At 41.5% G+C, this 19,783-nt stretch overlaps 2 protein-coding genes across 3 annotated transcripts in view; one reads left to right on the forward strand and one right to left on the reverse strand.

Annotated features, from left to right (window-relative positions):
• The window catches only part of OSBP (oxysterol binding protein), a 29,633-nt gene extending 26,273 nt beyond the window's left edge, over positions 1-3,360 (forward strand). The window contains 5 exon segments of the mRNA XM_081950141.1: positions 89-113; positions 169-205; positions 208-346; positions 1,107-1,327; positions 1,638-3,360. Of these exon segments, the coding sequence (XP_081806267.1) occupies positions 89-113; positions 169-205; positions 208-346; positions 1,107-1,327; positions 1,638-1,780 (565 nt within the window). The 3' untranslated portion in view covers positions 1,781-3,360.
• Positions 3,361-11,458: 8,098 nt separating this feature from the next.
• Positions 11,459-18,465, reverse strand: LOC309382889 (lectin-like). 2 transcript variants are annotated; one of them, XM_081934848.1, is made up of 6 exons: positions 18,308-18,465; positions 17,287-17,402; positions 14,997-15,143; positions 14,534-14,648; positions 12,924-12,996; positions 11,459-11,666 (listed from the first exon to the last, which is right to left on the reverse strand). In XM_081934848.1, the coding sequence occupies exons 1-6, from the start codon at positions 18,363-18,365 to the stop codon at positions 11,636-11,638; spliced, it is 540 nt and encodes a 179-aa protein (XP_081790974.1). In that variant the 5' UTR covers positions 18,366-18,465; the 3' UTR covers positions 11,459-11,635. The 2 variants fall into 2 exon arrangements, with proteins under 2 accessions (XP_081790974.1, XP_081790975.1); XM_081934849.1 differs by having other exon boundaries at positions 11,459-11,685.
• Positions 18,466-19,783: the final 1,318 nt, after the last annotated feature.

Genomic DNA, 19,783 nt, shown 5'->3' on the forward strand with positions numbered 1-19,783 from the left:
CAGTATTCTGGAGAACACTCGGGGTGAGTGTCTTTCAGCTTATGTGCGAGCCTGGAAAGCATTCAAACACTTTCTATCCTGTATGTAGATTTGGGTTTACTTTTATTGAAAAGGTAAGTAGCAAAAGTAGAACTCTGCCCAATGATTTTCCCGAACTCCTGATAACAGGTCACTGGAGAGGTATCGGATCCTTCAGGAAAAGTGCATTTATGTTGTTGGGCACTTGGGATGAGAAGATTGACTGCTTCAAGGTGAATCCTAGCTTGGAGAATGGTGGTGACAGCCGTCTAAGAACACATGAAACAGAGGACAGCAGGGTGGTGTTATGGAAGAGGAACCCACTCCCGTAAGTAATGGAAGGAGCTTGGTTCCTGCAGGGAGCTGTGGAAGAAGCAAAGACATTTCCTCTTACGACTAAAGAGGACGTTCTATGGATTCAATTGATTTTGGCTGAAAGGCGGGGGGAGGGGGGTGGGAGAAGCAGATCGTGATAGCATTTAAATCACACCACTGTATAGTCAATGTAATTACTGTTTTCTATATTCAACAAATACATTCAAAAGAAACCATTAAAATAACTGATGGAGCATTATGAAGTTTGTGGAGAGGGGTGTTTTCTAGCAGTGGTGTAGGTCAGAGAATGGAGAGCACTGAAAAAATCTTCCCCATCCCTGGACTTTAAAGCTTATTCACCAGCCTTTTAATTGAATGTACCATAACAGCTACTTTTATTTCAAATGGAAATGACATTTCAAGTGTCAGTTATGGGTAGGCATATTTATAGAACTTGACATCCAGGTGAAAATGATCTGATTCATTAAGCATTAAGTAATTAAAACACATCTGAGAGGCTTTTTAAAAAACCTTTCTCATTGCTCACTTGATGGGTGAGCAAACAGATCACTGTTTCCCTTCTGTTAGTAGCAATAGGCCACTGATGCATCTAATTTCCCAGGATCAACAGTTGTTACTTCTGACAATAAAACACAATAAAACAGCACTCATGTGAAAGACAAAAGGGTTGGAGAGAGAAAATGAATGTGTGCCATTGTCTTACCCATGAGCTTTGCTGCCACTTCTATTATTTTTCTCCTTTTTGGATACAGGAAGAATGCAGAGAACATGTATTATTTCTCAGAGTTGGCTTTGACACTCAATGCCCCAGAAAGTGGTACTGCTCCCACTGACAGCAGACTCCGGCCTGACCAAAGACTCATGGAGAATGGGCGCTGGGATGAGGCCAATGCAGAGAAGCAGCGCTTAGAGGAGAAGCAGCGCCTTTCCCGTAAAAAACGTGAAGCTGAAGCCATGAGGGCGACAGAGGATGGTAAGAAATGTCCCATTGACCTCTTCCATTTAGGAAGCGTTTTAAGAATTTAAGAAGCTGCCTTATATTTTTACCGCTGGGCAATGGTTCACCTGATTTGCTATTCTGTGCTCCCCATTAGTAGTGCTTCCTCCACGTATTGGGCCAAAGTCTTTTCTAGTCCTGCTAGCTAAGATGCTGTTTGTGATTAAACAGTGGCCATTCCCTAAGAAGGAAGTTTTAGTGTTCCCAGGAGAAATAGCCTGTCTAACACCTTTTTTCATCAGTCTGAAAATTCTCACCCTTCTCATCTGCTGCCTCCCTTGTGCAGGAACCCCGTACGATCCCTACAAGGCATTGTGGTTTGAGCGGAAGAAGGATCCTGACACCAAGGAGGTGTCCCATGTGTACAGGGGAGGCTACTGGGAAAGCAAAGAGAAACAGGACTGGAACGTGTGCCCTGATATCTTCTGAGCTGGAAGCAGCAGGACTCTTCCCAGGAAGAGGTAGTGGACGAAGAGTGGAGGGAAGCAGCTGATCATGGGACTTCTTGGCTCGTGCTTTTCTCACTGACTTGTCTGTCTTAATCAATTGTTTTGACTCAATCACCCAAACCAGAATCCAGCAGTGGTGATTGGCTGGATTGCCTTAGCTGAATGAAGCTGAAGTTGGTGTCTGGATTCCTGGATGGTTAGGGAAAATAGGCATAGAGGACTGCATCTTCCACTTCCCTGCTCACACCACTTACACAGGTAGTTTGGGGAGGAAGAAGAGAACGTATGGATTGACACCTGCCCTCTTCTCCAGCTTTCTGGTGCTGTATCAATTATATCCCCTTTTCAACTTTCATAAGGCAAAGGCAAGCAGCAAGACCAAGACTCTTTGTTTGCCCAGAGGTGGTTGAAAAGGAACAGAAAGACCTATCATTTTGACCAGAGGGGTTTCTTTCTTGTTTTTTCTGCCCTAACCTTGTATAGCATCCTTAGGACAAGGAAGACTTCCTAACCATATTGAATAGAGGGAAAAGATGGAAACCAAAGCTGTTGTGTCTCTCAGTTCACATAGATAGGAAAGCGATTAGCTGTATCTTCAAAGAGTTCAACTTTTCTTTGAGGATCACTAGCTGATCACTTGGTGTTGCAAAATCAAAGATGCAGTTTTCCCTTTTCAGGTCTACTCTTCACACCAGGCCCAAGCACCAAACCAAATTGTGCACTTGGATGGGCAATGATGCAAGATAGAAGCCTCCCTGTTCTAAAGCAACTTCTGGCTTAATGCACATCTGTTTATATGTATATTATATATATGTAGAGAGAGATCTAATTTTTGTTCTGATTTCTGTTCCTTTTATTCCTTAGACCCCTATTTGGTAACACTAGCCTCTGCTGCTTTCTTCCACTGGGCCCCAGATCCATGAAAATGTGGTACAGGAACCATTACCTAAGAACAGATTGTCTTGCCTTTAAAATAATGGATAATTCAACATAGGCAGAGTTGGAGCTTAGTGGCGTCACTCCTAAAGCTCCTCACTCTCTGCCAGCTCAAGCCAGGAATTCATTGATTCTTTTGTAAAATGAGGAGACTGGGAATAGCCCAAACTGCTCTGGGCCGTTTGGTCACAGCTGCCATAACCAGATCCTAAGAGTGAAAAGCTGTTGCCACTGAGCAGAAGTGGCAAAGCGTGAAGAGCCTGCCCAGGCGAGGTGTACATGTGGGTGGGGATGGGGGCGGGGGCAAAGACACCCCCCGCCCCTTGGCTAAGGATCACACTTTGAGGTGCCTTCCTTTTGTGTTTTTGCTCCTTGTTTTGTTTTGTTTTAAACAACCCCTCCCCTCCCTACTTTTCAACTTTAGCCCGTAAGGAAGAAGAGGCAACAGTGGTGCTTGCTGGTTGGGAGAAATGAGGCAACCCAACAGTATATGCTGCTCAGCAGAAGTAAATTGGGTCTTGGGGTACAGTGTATATACTGTGGCTTGGTCCCTATTGGAAGCCTTTTTTTCTGCAGCAGACGGAGGCTAGGGCCTCCCTTAGTGGGGTAATGGTGGGCTTTTTTATTTAAAAAAAAGCGTGAGAGAGACTACCTTTGCAATTCTATTGTGGTTGGGTTTGTTTTGAGGGGAGGGGGATTATTGTCTTTTTTTTCAAAAAAAAACCCCTAAATTAAATAATAAAACCTGAAATATTCACGAAGGTTCATTTGTGCCTTTCTGTAAAGTATCAACACTTGAGGTGGTTTGGCCTCACACCTAACCCTTTAAAATTTCTTCAGGTGAGTTCTGTGTTGAAAATAACATACATCATCTGAACTATCCTTTGCCTTAGTTCTTGGGGGGGGGGGAGATGGAACTCGGTATAATTAGGGTTTCCTTTTGTATTTGGATTATGCATCTTAAAATGGCTGGCAAGGCCATTTTAGGAGGATCCTTTGAAATTTGGACAGTGAATACTTTCTCCTATTGACTGGGTCCAACCAATGAACAATGGAAGGGAAAAACAGAAGAAAAGAAAGGTTAATGTTTTGCCAAAGCTTCTAATAAGCCATTTTTATCAATGTAGCAATATAGTTTTTACCTATTTCAAGGTATAAATTCTTAATGAGAAATGACTGGCAGTATCATACAAATGTATTGACTCTTGTTCCTTTTCTGCCTGCCTCTAGGGATAATATCTCACGTGTAAAAGATCTTTACTTATGACAGATAAATAGACAGATTCTGTGAACTTTTATTAATCAACACCTGGTGGGGGAAAACATTTGGAGGGACCTAAAAGAAAGAACCTAGTTTCTTTAACTTTCTCTCATAATACCTCTAGGTGTTGCTTTTCATCAAGAGTCAGTGGAAGTAATTAGACAAACATATTACCCAAGGTTAAGAAGAATTGGGAGTTTAATTGAGTTTACCCAGAAAACAATTGGGTAATTAGGCCTGTTTAAAATCAGTTATACAGGCAGGTGGAGTGGTTTCATTCATTTGTTTTGTCTGAGTAAGAAGAAATGTTACCTGTACATCATCTTTGAGTTCTATGGTATTACCGTGTTTCCCCGAAAATAAGACAGGGTCTTATTTTCTTTTGACCCCCCCCCCCAATTTTGCTTGGGCCTTATCGGGGGGGTGGGTATTGGTTTGGGGTTGCCAAGGGGGCTGCTCTCTTGCGAGCGGGCGCCTGAAGAGCTGGGCACAGCCTCAGGGGCAAACGGCTGTGTTGCGCTGTCACAGCAGTGCAACAAAGCCGCCATGAGGTGACCATGCTCATGAGCAGCTGCCCGGCAACGCCCCTTTCCAGCCGGCCAGAGCGCCACTCATCGACCCAGTAACATCCCAAAGGCGCTAAGCCGCATGGTGCTCTACCTGGCCAGGGGGGGGGGGGGCGAGTGTCCAGGGGCGTTATTATTGGGGGAGGGCATATATTTTTGCCCACAGGAAAAATATGGCATGGTCTTATTATCAGGACATGTCGTAATTTTGGGGAAACAAGGTATATATCAGGACATAATAAAAATCATCAACTCGTCCTTAGCAGTTCTTAAAAGTATGTAACTACAACCTCAGATGAACAATACCACATGACATATAACACCATTGTCATCATTTATTTTACAAAAAGAAAGCCAAAATGAAGTTATGTGTGGAAAAACTAAGTACATATTTACTGCTTCCATAGCCAGGTGCTGTTAATTAAGTGCCCTTAGATCAACTGATCGCCAGCAAGTGTGATTATCTTTATCAAAGCTGAAGTTTTAAGAGTTTGCTGATCTCCAGCGCTGAGGTGTGTATTAACAGAATGCCAAGGAGGAAAGACGTCAGCAATGATCTTAAGAGAAAGAATTGTTGCTGCCATCATTCTGGGAAGGGTTTTAAAGCCATTCCCAAACAATTTAAAGCCCATCATTCTACAGGGAGGAAGATTATTCACAAGTGGAAAACATTCAAGATGGTTGCCAATCTTCCTAGGAGTGGATGTCCCAAGAAATTCATCCTATGATCAGACATTGCAATGCTCAGATTAATTGCAAAAAATCCGAGAGCTACATCTTGGACTCTACAGGCCTCCGCACATTGAATGCAAACTCATGACAGTACAATTTAAAAAAGACTGAACAAGTATGGTTTCTTTGGAAGGGTTGCCAGGAGAAAGCCTCCTCTCTCTAAAAAGAGCATGGCAGCATGGCTTAGGTTTACCAAGTTGCATCTGAACAAATCACAAGGCTTCTGGAACACCGTCCTTTGGGCAGATGAGACCAAGGTGGTCATATTTGGCCACAATGCACAGTGCCACATTTGGCAAAAACCAAACAGCATATTGGCACACAAACATCTCATACCAACCATCAATCATGGCTGTGGAGGGGTGATGATTTGGGCTTGTTTTGCAACCACCTTGCAATCATTGACTCAATCGTGAATATTGTGTATACCAAAGTATTTGAGTCAAATGTGAGGCCATCTGTCTGACAGCTAAAGCTGGCTGATATTGCGTCATGCAACAGGACAGTGATCCCAAGCACACCAGCAAATCAACAACAGAATGGCTGGGGGGAGGAAATTAAGGTGTTGCAATGGCCCAAAGTCCAGATCTCAACCCAATTGAAATGCTCAAGAGAGCTATGCCTAGACAAATGAACTGAAGCAATGTTGTAACGAAGAGTGGATCAAAATTCCTGCACAATTATGTGAGACTGATAAAGACATACAGAAAACAATCACTTTGTGTTATTGCTGCAATGGTGGTTCTACAAACATCGAATCGTAAGGCGTACTTCATTTTTCACACATGGCTTCTCCATTTTGGCTTTCTTTTTGTAGAATAAATGACCGGGTGTTATATGTTGTGTGTTCTTGTTCATCTGAGGTATTTTTCTAATTTCAGGAACTGCTAAGGACCAGATGATTTTTTAAAATGTTCTGATAATTGAAAGCCCTAGAACTCAAAAGGTCTATTTTCACATGATTTGTAGTTTCTCTCTCTTTAAAAAACAAGTTAGAACTGGCAACTTTTCTGAGCTGAAATCCTGCCACTGTGACAGAAGCCTTTCTAAAACTATTCCTTGATTCCAATCTGTAACATGAAAGATGTTAAGTCTTCCCTGTTTTAAAAAAAATAACTAGTACTTCAGGTGCCTTTCCTCACTGCTGCTGTATTTAATTCTGGGACGCTTTAAATGGCATGGGTGTGGTTGAAGTATTGCCTGGTTGCTACATTTTTCCTCTTGCCTTCACGCCCATCCCTGAGTCTTCTGCAGTAATTTGATTCCTCTGGGTTTTGCCCTTAAACAGCAAGTACTGGACACCATGTTCTTTGCTTCAGGTGATAAAACATCTTGAGTTGAACTTGCTTCTAGGCCCTTCCTTGAGTAGTGCCATCTGCTAGAAGTCCATTTCAAACCAATGTTACCGATTAAGGTTGATCAGTAAAGTGATATAGGCAACTGGGGATTTGACACCCAGAAAGAGAACAAGACCTCAGTTCTGCCTGGATGTGGTTTAAGTGTCAGGCATACGCTTCTATTTTTTGACTGAAGTACAAAATCAATGACCCCATTACACCAGTAGCTGCCTATTTGTAGCACAGCCTGGGAACATTTTCCCAGAAAGATATGAAAGGTTCCATGTGAATGAACATTTGTTTTCAGAAAAATAAACCTTTTCAAGCCTCTGTAGCCCATACTTCTCTAAATATACTTCATTATAATCTGGGAATGTATCCTGCTTCATCGGTGGAACTGGTAAACACAATTTTTAGATACAGAATTTGAAGGCATTTGTAGAATAGATTTTAAAAGAACAGCACAAATTTTACATGCAAAAGCATTAGTCTGCATTTACAATGTAAAAGAAAAATCACTTTCCTTACATTTCGGGAGAAATACAAGCAAGACCTAGGACTCCTTTGCAGACAATTGTATTTATGAAGGTGAAAAATTTTGAAATACTTAGTTCTACATACAAACTGGTCAAACTTGTAATGTTAAGCAATACTGTATTAGGAAATACTAAGTTTCTGCAACTTGGACACAACCTTCTTCAATTCTGAACATAAAGCACATTTCTGACAACTTACATTGAACATTTAGTAAATGAACCCCAAGTCAACTGCTTCAGAGGCAATAATTACAATTTTTAATCTTTCTTTGAAAACACTTTTTAAAAGTTGGTAGGCAATCCCAAAATTGGTACAGGTTGGGAGGCTGCCTCATCCAGTTTCAAAAACCTTTCTAGCTCTGATACTTTTGTTAAGAGATTTGAGATTACTGAATTTGAATTGACAAGAGCTGGAAAATGCTAGCAACAGCACAGTACCATTAGAATTATGCATATTCACAGGATGTGTAAGGAAATGTTTTAATATTAGAGCCAGAAAATGGATCTCCACCTATTTCATCAAGAAGGTGGAAAGGTGCAAAGATTCATCAAGAAAATTGTGATTTTAATAATGAAATTCCAAGAATAATTGCAAATTATATTCTGCTGAAGACTGAAAAACTATGCTAAGCTTCGTATATTCCAATATTTTGCTTGTGATGACAATTCTGGAAAAGCCAAAACAGAATTTTTGTCTATTTTTAAAAAATACAGTGGTAACAAAAGTGACTTCTATGGCTCTATATAAGGTGGCAATCCAGAGAAAATGTTTGGACCATCTTACTGATTTTCAAAGTGTTACTTAGCAAAAATGAGTCAATAAGTGTTAATGTTGCAGCACTAAGTCTGCTTATTAGAACTTAAAACAGCTTTGGACTCACTTATGATGGTTTTGTACATTCTCTATGAATCTTTTGATGAAGATAGCAACACTAAGTCAGGAGCAAATTAGGGACCCTTCTGGAATTTATCTGTGGAACTTCATGCCAATCTCTAACCTAACTGGCACTAAAACACTTTTATACCAAAATGTTTTTTTAAAAATTGGAAAGATTGCTTCCAAAGGAATCTCTGCTTAGAATTATTAATCATTAGATTATTATAACTAATTCATTCCATGCTTGTCATTCACAGGGGGTGGGGGGAAGCCTCTGGTGAAACTCAAACCTATTACTTGCAAATCTGGGGGTTCTTTAGAAGTCTCTGCCACAAAGTCTTGAAAATTCTTTCTGTTCTTTGTCTCTTAAATGTGCAACTTCCTACGTGTTTCCTGGGATGTAAAAAGGAAACACATATCAAAGCAGTTACTTTGAGCTGCAGTTACAGTACAGCTGGAATGAAGCAAAGAAAAAAAAATCCCGAAATAATGTTAAGATAAAATACTTTTTTATTTTTACCCTAAATCAATGTTTAGCGTTTATCGAAACCAAAATCATGCAACCAGTGCGGTAGCTTTACATCTGAAGCCGGCCTTCCCTGCTGCCAAAGCTTTGGACGGGGCCGAGCACGGGTTGCGAGCAAGATGCCAGCTTCTCCCTGCCAGAACTACCACGACGACCATCCGCAAGTGGGCTTGATCTCAACCATCTCGAGATGCCTCTGGCAACTTTTCCTTAACCCACAGGCAACCCGCTCTGCTGTCAGAATGGGTACGAGGCAAGAAGGATCAGCTCTAGGGGTCCCAGAAGCTTATTGGTCGATGTGAAAGGACCGGAATGAAATGGTTTGTCTGTTTGTCTGTCTGTCTATCATCTATCTATCCATTGTCTGTCTGTCTGTCTATCCATCCACCCATCTATCATCTGTCTGCCTCTCTCTCCCTTTCTCTCTCTCTCTCTCTCATCTGTCTATCCATCATCCATCCATCCATCCATCCATCCATGTATCATCTGTCTGCCTGCCTCACACTCTCTCTCCCCCTCTCTATCATCTATCTGTCTGTCTATCCATCCATCGTCCGTCCGTCCATTTATCTATCCATCCATCCATCATTTATCTGTCTGCCTGCCCCCCTCTCTCTCATCTATCTGTCTGTCTATCCATCCATCGTCTGTTCGTCCGTCCATCCCTCCCTCCCTCCCCCGATTCCGGGAGGGAAAAGGAGCTGGAGGGCCCCTTCGGGAGAGGAATCCCCGCCGAGGCTCCCCACCCTCTAAAGTCGCGGCAACCGAGACTCTCCGCCCCGAGAGGGTGTCTGCTTCGTTCCCGAGAAAGGGGAGACCCGCTCGGGAAGCGCAGAGCGTATTGGCTGACGCTTCCAGATGCGACGGGATTGGCTCCTCATTTTAGGCGGGGCCAATTTGCCCGCAGGTGAAGCCTTCTCCTAAAGCGACATCGGAGCAGCGCAAGTCGCGCGCGTCAGAGGGGCTTAGGAAGCGGAGCTTTGGGCGGAGGGAGTTGCGGCTGCTGCTCGGTCGGAATTGTCAGTTTGTTCCCAAGCCTTCCCAGCTCTTCTTCGGAGTTACCAGAATGGCCGAGTGGTTAAGGCGTTGGACTTAAGTTCCAATAGACGTGAGTCTGCGTGGGTTCGAACCCCACTTCTGGTAGTGCTTTTTCCCCCCTCCTCCTTTTAATGCCGAATGTCTGCACGAAGGCTGGGAGGAGCCGCTGCTGCCAACTGGGTGATTTGAAGACGTTAGATATCTTCGAATCGATTTGATTAATGACGACACTTGGAGCACTGTTTTAGGTTATCTGAGCAGCTTGATTTGTCACAATTTCCGGCAATTTGGAATCTCTCCCCCTCTGTCTCCCTCCCACCCTTTCTCTGTCTCCCTCCCTCCCTCCCTCTCTCTCTCTCCTCCCTCCCCCTGTTCCTGTCCCCCTTTCCTTCCTCTGTCTCCCTGTCTCCCTCTCTTTCTCTCCCCTCCCTCCCTGTCTTTCTCTCTGTCCTTCTCCCTCCCTGTCTGCCTCTCTTCTCTCCCCCCTTCCCCCCCTCTGTCTCTCCCTCTCTCTCCCTCTCTCTCTCTCTTTGCTTTTGTGAAGAAAAGTATTGCCTTTTTTCCAAATTCACAGGAAACAAAGAAACCAATTGCATTTTAAAGGTGAGTAAACAAATGTACCACAAACTGCAGGAAGAAATTAGATCGGGTTTCCTGAATCATCATGTGCGACAGATGAACAAAAACCCTGAAATTGTGGATTTCCTGCTTTGATATAAGACACCCTTCACGGCTGATTCGGAGTCCTTGTCATTTGTGCAAGCGGCATCTCTTTGCACAAGGAATTCCAGGTCTGGCAGTTCTGATGCCGTCGCGGAGATCTCGGGCAACTCCCCGAAGGGCTTATTTCTAAGCAAAGGCTTTGGTAGGGATGTTGCTTGCCTTCTTACTCCTGTCCCATAGTCCAGCCTTCCCCAACACAGGGCCCTCCACTATGCCTGAGGATTATGGGAACTGTAATCCAACCCAATGGAAAATAGGTAGTTTGTCCATGGTCTTGAATAAACAGCTGGATTCTTATTTCACGCTAAATTCAACTACAGTTTACCTATCACCATCTAAAGGATACTTTTAAGACAGCAGAACTATTCTGTGCATATTTTTTCAGAAAAATATTACAGTTCACCAGGCCTTAATGTTACTCAAGTGAGCATGTAGATGCTTAGATTTTTTAAAACATCTTCCTACCTTACTTCACATACCACCGTATCTGCCAATTTCCAATGGCTTGCCTTAGCTAGGAAGTAGCTATTCAGAGGACTTAATGGGATTTAATGCATGGTATATCAGGTTGTCACCCCTGTGAATGGCATTTTATCAGGAACAGAATAACACATAAATTCTCAAAAGTAATGCTGAGTCCTGGGTACAAGTGGATGGAGTGCTCTGAGTCAAGCTTCATTTGAAAGGTGTTAATCCTCTTGGCAATGTAATAGTGTACTAATCATTTTCTTCAGAATTTCTTGATTCCACTATTGTCTTCACACACACAAAAAGCTACCTGAATTTTTTGCACATGAAAGAAAGATATTTGTCATCCATCAAGGATTTCAGTAATAATGGAATCGATTATGGAATAAACAGTTGTTAATTTGCTCATTTAGATACTTAATTATAAATTTATATAAATGCTGTAGAAGTACTTTCAATGAGTTCACTGGAATCCAAGTAATCTGGTACTTGATACTACTTATTAAAAGGATGAAATTAATATGTATGACTGTTATTTCAGATGCTATTAAATCCTGGGATAATTTTACACTTTAATCTTCAAACAGATTATCAGTAGTCCACAGTATAAAGTTGTTGTAATTTCCTGAATCAAATAATAACATGAGCAGCCATAAAACCAGCAAGAAACAATTTTTATTTGCATCTCAATAAAAATGATTTTAAAAAGAATCTATAGTGGTAAAATCCAGTTGCTCCAATAGTTTGATCTGCACTGAGACAAGTTTCTCTAGAAAGTTGCTATAGAAAAGCAAAGCTTCACACAATAATCCTCCAGCGTAGAAATAAGCTTTTTTCACCTTGTGAATGTGTGTCTCTCATATCTCCTAACAAGAAGAGCATCCTCTGTTTAGGAAAGAAAGAAACTGACAGTCAAACCACACACATATATGTTACACCAGCTTTGTACAATATATTGCTATGCAGATTGTGTCCTTAGAAATAATCCTCCCTATATTTGAGCAAATGGCTCCTAGATTAATGTGCCCCAGTGTACAGAATGAATAACCTGATTCTCAAGTGCAAAATTTAAAACATTTCACACAAACGGATGGGAATGTGGTGATATTGCTGGCTAGTATTGCAGAAGAAAAAAAGAGATGGAATTTATGCTTACGGAGACTGGCTGCTTTGAGAACGAATATGGACCTGGCTTATCATATGACTCTTAAGTTAAACCTCAATGAGAATAACTGGCTGGCTTGAGAGAAGGGCAGGAAAAGAAGGGAAGTGGCCATAATGTGTAATCATAAAATAAGATGTCTGGTCTAGTAGTGAAGGCTTCAAGCTAGAAACCAGGAGACTGTGAGTTCTAGTCCCACTTTAGGCATGAAAGCCAGCTAGGTGGCTTCTGGCAAGTCACTCTCAGCCCAACCCACCTCTTGTTGTGGGGAAGATAGGAAGGGAAAGTTGTGCTGTGTTGTTATGCCACCTTGAGTTACCTATGAAGTAATAAAGGCTGGATTTCAAAACTCTTAATATGTATCTTGCAAGCCAGTTCCTGCATGGTTGAGTCATAATGTTGATCTGGCATGCTGTGTGAACACAGGCACTATGCTTCTAAACTGTGGCCCAGGCAATGTATTAAACCCAGTCTTAAGAATTTGAGAAACTACCTGCATCCCATTAGTACACTTGATTTTCTTTCCATGCAAAGAGTTGCCGCAAATATTTGATTCCACTGAGAGAGCTTCTCGTGGAAAAATGAGGATCTGCCACTGAAAGGAAAGGCTTTTGCCAAATTTAACCCGTTGCATTTAGGAATGGGAATCTGAGGATGTGAAATGGGTATAAAGCTTTGGGATGGAACTTTTACACGTTGTCAAATTTTGTATCATGTTTAAAACAATTGAAGCCACATAGAAAAATAAAATAAAAATTTCACCATCCCTTTTTCACTGTCATACTGGAAATAAAGTGAGAGGGGAATACCCATAAGATATTGCAAGAGCTGAAAGTTTTTTTTAAACTATTTTTTTAAAAAAAATAAATGCTGTATGGCAATTGCATCAGCTCCCGTTAATGTGTTGCACCTAACAAAATGGAAGAGTTAGATCCAGCTTTTAGAAAAATAATTTTCTTACCTATTTGCTAGATAATATTTACAAACAGATAAGAGTTTCCATGAATTGGAGTAATCATTCCACGAAATCTTGTCTAAAGGAGAAAGAATGAAATCATGGGCTTAGACTGGTTAAACTACACAGGAATTGCTTTCTAATGTTCACTGAATAGCCTTGCAATTTCTGTCTTTGAGTTTGTGGTACAACATAACTATGGGAATAGTACTATGGGCATAATTTAAACCAGAGGTAGGTACCTTTGAAATTTTGAGAGCATATGAGGAACACAACATATAAAAAGGCTATTGTTGAGACCTGCCTATTCACAAAAGGGGTGCCATAATCAGTAAGGCCACTCACTAATGTTTCCCCAAAAATAAGACCTACCCCGAAAATAAGCCCTAGAATGATTTTGCGTGTGCTCCTAATATAAACCCTACCCCAAAATAAGCCCTGGTTAAGGTTATCATCAGTGGAGGGGCCTGGTCAGCACCGAAGGAAGCAAGGGCGGGCAACAGTGTCCGGAGCAGCCGGAGCCTATACAGCACAGGTGAGTTGATTCCCTGTCCATGCAGCAGGCAGAGGTAGTGACAATCCAGACACACCACGCAGGACGCAGGAAAGCTGAGAATTGTGAGCTGGAGCAGGTAACCGGCTGCGGGAGGATAGTCTTCGCATGGCGGCACTGGCAGCAGATGAAGGCAGAGATGGGGGAAAGGCAGGGTATCCAGATATGCCGCATGGCACATGGGAAAACCAAGAGACGTGAAGACGAGCCTCCTGCACCTGCCCGGTCACTCTATCCCACCGTTTCTCAGCTTGCCTGCTCTGTCGCGGCCGCAAGCAAGCAGAAGTGGGCTAACAGCCATGTGTCGTCCTGCTGTCGCGGCCGCAAGCAAGCAGAAGTGGGCTGACAGCCATGTGTCGTCCTGCTGTCGCGGCCGCAAGCAAGCAGAAGTGGGCTAACAGCCATGTGTCGTCCTGTTGTCGCGGCCGCAAGCAAGCAGAAGTGGGCTGACAGCCATGTGTCGTCCTGCTGTCGCGGCCGCAAGCAAGCAGAAGTGGGCTAACAGCCATGTGTCGTCCTGCTGTCGCGGCCGCAAGCAAGCAGAAGTGGGCTGACAGCCATGTGTCGTCCTGCTGGACAAGGCTGCTGGAGCCACGGCCTTAAGGCAAAACAGGTGCCAGAATGTGGATGGCTTGGCTGTGGGGTCCTGAGGTAACTCAGTGTGGGGTGCATGGGGCAGCTCCCCTTGCCTCACAGTGACGGCACTGTTGCGCCACACACCCTCCTGCCCCTTTGTGAATGTGAACAAGCTGAAGAAGTGGGCCTCCCATACATGGGGAAAAAACAAGACATCCCCAAAATAAGCCCTATTGCTTATTTTGGAACCTCAAAAATAAAAGACTGGATCTTATTTTCAGGGAAACACAGGGATATAGAATAAAAGCTAGCCCACACAAGGTGCTTTATATTCCAAGTGCAATTTTAATGAGGCCTAAAGACATTCCTGCTAAAGACTTTGCTCTGTATTTGTCAACCTGTTAATTTTCTACTTCAGGTATTTTTTGAAATGTAAGTGTAGCAAGGTGCCTGGTGAGACACCATGGAGTAAATATGTAAAAGTTACCATTGCGTATAAACCAGGAGCCAAGATAGTGTTCTCCTCCCAATCCATCGGGTTGTTCAGAAGGAAATGAGTTGAAATCAAATCTTGAACCATCTGTCCACACAAAGGTTCCCTCCTGAGGAAGTTTCACAGTTTGTTAAAATAATTGTACTGGAATAAAGGATTATACCATGTTCCTCAAACAGCACAAACATGTTTTATGTTTTGTGCAGAGCCAACTTTCTTTAATCTGGTACCCTACAAATGTGCTGGACATCAGTTCCCATAATCAGAGGGGGCATTGGTTGAAGACAATACATGGGAAAAGTCAGTTGGGAGAAGGCTGTGCAAAGCATAATCAGCCACCCTTTGCCATGTTAAGAGTTGTCTATCCTGAGGCAGAATTAAAGAGAGGGGGCTTGATGCCTTTCCAGATAAGTGAATGAGCATTGGTGTTGCCTTTTAAAAGATATTAAAATATTACCTTGAAGGTGTCATGTCCACCAATCCAGTAGGCCTCTCCTCGGTTGTAGTCCACTGGTTTGCCCATCATATGAAAAATGAAATCATTTTCTTCCATGCTATGGATGGAGGCCAAGTGGGAGGTCGGAGTGAAACTCTGACAAGATATCTAAGAAGAATTCACAGTGAAGCACATCCACTTTTTATCTATCCCAGAATATCATTTTCTCAAGAACCTTATGCAAACATCCTCATCAAATACTTCACTTGAGTTTTTCAAATCAATGTAATTATATGTTTTCAAAGTATTTGAACTGAGCTTTTCATAAGTTTGTGTGTGCCACTAGAAAATTCAAAAACTGTGTTACAAGGTCAAGATAACTGCTTGAAACCAGATGCAGCGATTCAATCAAACATTTGAAGATATCAGAACAGCCTGTATGTTGTTGCTTTAGTGAAAATCCATTCTGCATTCATAAAGTGGGGCAGGTTGAAAAATCATCTTTCAGTAAAGCTACCATATCCAGACTGCAAAATGTGAAGGACAGCAAAGAGCTACAAAAAAATGTTAACTCTTTGCTCAGAGTTCTGCAGACAGATCTAATTTTAATCATTGTTTTTTATTCAAAAGCAAATTTTTCAGTAGATCCATTTTGCGGATTATTTAGAATCCTAAGTGCCAGTGCCATGCTTTCAGGAGAAGGTCCATTGATTAGAACAAGCAGGAGGTGCCACCAAATGCAATAGGCAGACTGGTTGGCTTGTTTGCTTGTTATATCTTGAAGCAAATATCATCTGCTATCATGTCGAGGAGAAAAGAGGAGGTTGCTATAAGCTCACTAAATCGAAAGTGTTCTATAAAGGTAAAGGTTCCCCTCGCACACGTGTTAGTCATTCCCAACTCTAGGTGCTCATCTTCGTTTCAAAGCCAAAGAGCCCGCGTTGTCCGAAGACGTCTCCATGGTCATGTGACCAGCATGACTAAATGCTGAAGGTGCATGGAACACTGTTACCTTCCCACCAAAGGTGGTTCCTATTTTTCTACTTGCATTTTTATATGCTTTCGAACTGATAGGTTAGCAGAAGCTGGGACAAGTAACAGGAGCTCACTCCATTACGCGGCGCTAGGGATTCGAACCACTGAACTGCTGAGCTTTTTGACTGACAAGCTCAGCATCTTAACCACTGAGCTGCCGCATCCTTTAAAGTGTTCTATAGAGTGCTGCTATTTATTTCCAGAAGCAATATAGCTAGCATAAGACTAGAAACTAGGAAGAGGACAATGATCTCAAACAAAATGTGACATGCAAATATTTTGGCTGATGCATATCTAGGTAAAACTAACTAAACCATGGCATTGTGGCACTTTGCATCTTTGAGAAGATGGGGACATAGATGGTAGATTACCTAAATTGCATTACTGTAGGAAAAGCACCAAACTATTGTTGGCAAGGTATGTGAAGAGAGTTAGATGCATGTCTGTGGTTCTTGGTCATGGTCAAAATCTAGCTCACTTAAAGCAACTAAATCACTTTGAAGACACAATACAATTTTATTAACATGCCAAAAATAATATACCATAGTATATACTGGAGCCCCAGAAAAGCTTTGATTCTTGGCTAAGCAGCTGGAAGCAAAGGCAGAATCAAAGCTCATAGACCTTTGGCCCACTATATTGCAAGGCATGTTGTGCTCCAAATGGCAATGTGGTTGATGAACCTACCCAGAGTTGCTTAAAAAGGGAAGCCAGATAATTTTTTTTAAAAAAATCAATAAATCAAAGGCGAGACAAGGAAAAAGGCAAGTACAGTAGAAATTACTATGTAACATTGGATTTTTTAAAAAAAGAAACATCTGGGTGACCTTATTATTATTTTATTTATCCCTAACTATTCTGTCAACATACTAGCTCTGAGACAAGGTAAATGACAAGAAACTATTCGTTCATTCATTCATTCATTGAAAATGTTTATGTAGCCACTTATCTTCTAACCAACTCTGGGTAGCTCCCAATCAAAAGTTAAAACAGCACATAAAATCCTATTAAAGCTATAAAACTAAGCACATTAAAACATTAAATTTGGTTCCGGGGCCACAAGAGAAACTCCTGACTGAGTCTTCTCCCTGTTGTCACTCAGGTTGACTTCAGCTGGCTGTAAATGTTCTCTTACAATTAATTATAATAAGCAATTCATATGTAGGAGTCGGGGGTGGGGGGGAACCTCCCATAGGTTTGGTCACAAATGTTCTTGCCCCCAGGGTCTGCTCTCTGCCGCCTCCCCCCCCGCCCCCCCCGCATCCCCATCACTTGCCTCAGCCTCCGTCCAAGTATATCGCTGCCTCACAGCCTTGTAGCAGGCTGACTTATACTGGACCCAGCCACTGGCACACAAGCCCTGGGCACAAAGACAGGCCTGGGCAGAGACATCTGATCCAAAGAGAAGTAAAAACAAGGATTTGGTCACTACATATTTCAGCTCATTTCATTTCTCCCCATTTATATAATCCAAGTGGAATCGATCTACCAGTAATATGGGGAAGAAAAGGTATGTGAAGGGTCCGTTACAGAAATTGTGCATTTCTATGTCCTTTTACTCAGTTATCTCCTACTCAGAGTTAGTCCCGGGGCCTTAAGAAAAAATTAAAACAATCCGGTTTATTGTTTCTTAGAAATCCTCCATGGAATAAATTATACCCACCCAATCAAGAATTGCTATTTAATCCTGCAGCCTTTATCTACAGAGGAGTCAGAGCAATCCAATGCAGGTAGTCCTCAACTTACAACAGTTCATTTAGTGGCTGTTCAAAGTTACAACAGCACAGAAAAAAAAAGTGATTTATGACCATTTTTCACACGACCTTTGTAGCATCCCCATGATCATGTGATCAAAATTCAAACGCTTGGCAACTGGTTCACACTTATGACCGTTGCTGTATTCCAAGGTCATGCTATCCCTTTCTGAACACATTTACACATTATGGACTTTGGGGTTTTGTTATAATTAAAAGGAGGCATTGATACTGTCCAGGAGATACCATAAACACTTAAAGACTGCAATCCCAGGCATTCTTCCACCCAAAGTCAGACCAGTGCCTCAATCTTGTGGCTCGTACTTCTGGATAGGAATGCATAAAAATAAACTGCAGCATAGATATTGGTTCCCTTTCTTCTTCCTATTTTTATCCTTTGTTGCTTCTATTTTTCCCTTGCAGTCTGCCGAATGCTACTACTGCTACTATTACTACTACTATTACTAATATGGCTACCTGTCAGTTAATTTAGTTCTCACATTCTTACTTTCCTTTTTCTCCTTTCAACTAGTGTAAACTCACCATGCATGGAAGTGATGCCCAGAACGGTGCAGATAAATAGCCAGGACCACATTCTCATTGAGCAGAAGCAGCCCAAGCTGTCAGTCAGCAGATGAACAGGAGAACGGCTGAAGAGCTGAAGTTTCCTCTTGTATTTATGGGAGAAGAACAGTATGTAAAGAATATTATTGCGTAACTAATTTGCCAAAATTGCATAAGTTGGGCAAGTGTACACAATATCTTGGTTGAAGATCTTCTTCCTTGTTTGAAAAAGAAATCTGAACACACAACACTGACCAGCAAAGTCAAAAGTTCAAAACACTCCTCTCTAAAGTTGAAAACAAATAGAAAAAAAATGTTAAAAATTAATTTCTGATATTCTTCACAGCCGTTATAAGAATTATAATTTAGTTTCTCTCTCTAAAGTTACATCATAATGCTCTTTTTCTATAAGCCATCCTATCCAATCATCAAAGCCATACATCAGAAGTTCCTTTCTTTATTTTTAGCCAAAAAAATCCATAAGAGATTTCCATTCACCAATAAAGATAGATGGTGTCTTCTCTTAATCAAAGAAGTTAATCTATACATCTCAGCAAGATCTGTCATTTTACCATTTCTCTATAGTGGCTTGTGTTGATTTTTTTCACATCTGTGCATATAATGCTGTAGTAACCATAACCTGAAATAATCTTCCATGGCTTTTCCCCCCATTGGTTCATTTGTACATTATAACCAAAATTCTTGGCCCATTCTATCATCCATTCTTTCACCTGTTTTACCTCTGTTTCAAACATCAACAAAAGTTGATACATTTTAGCAATTACTTGTTCATCTTCAGTCCAGAATTATACTTCAAATTCTCTCTTACTTTGCTCTACACCAAAATACCGTATTTAGTATGACCATTTTGAATATTTCTGATCATTGTAAATGGGAAAACCATGGACAACTGTGTATCTTTCTAATATTAATTGTTCACTTGATTTCATTTTAAATTCTGTTTGTTGATTTTCCAATAATTCCTGTTACACCAACCATTTGTCTTTGCCTGCTGTTTTTCTTCTGTGATATGCTTCTAGGGCTAAGATCCGTAAGGGTGTTTTGGGGCATAACATGGGGTTATATATATTCCATACTCTCACTATGGCACATCTAATAAAATGACTTTTAAAATCCATATTAACTTTAGCTTTACCATACTATAAATATTCATGTCATTTAAACTTCAGGTCATGACCTTCTAATTCTAAAAGTCTGAATTAAAAAAAATCTACACAAATTCAATACATTGATAGTATCATTAGAGATTACGGACAGATTGAGGTCATTTTTACAACATTCTCTTGCTACACCACACTATTTTTTCCCACTATTTCAGCTAAAGCAGGAAGGATATGTGTTCGAGTATTTAGAGAACAGTTAAGTGAGCCATCAATCAACTCTTGTGTAATTCTGATAGACCACAAGCACAGTGTTCCCGTCATTAGCTCTTTA

The sequence above is a fragment of the Natrix helvetica genome, assembly GCF_964273705.1.
Source record: "Natrix helvetica genome assembly, chromosome: 1".
Taxonomy (NCBI): Eukaryota; Metazoa; Chordata; class Lepidosauria; order Squamata; family Natricidae; genus Natrix; species Natrix helvetica.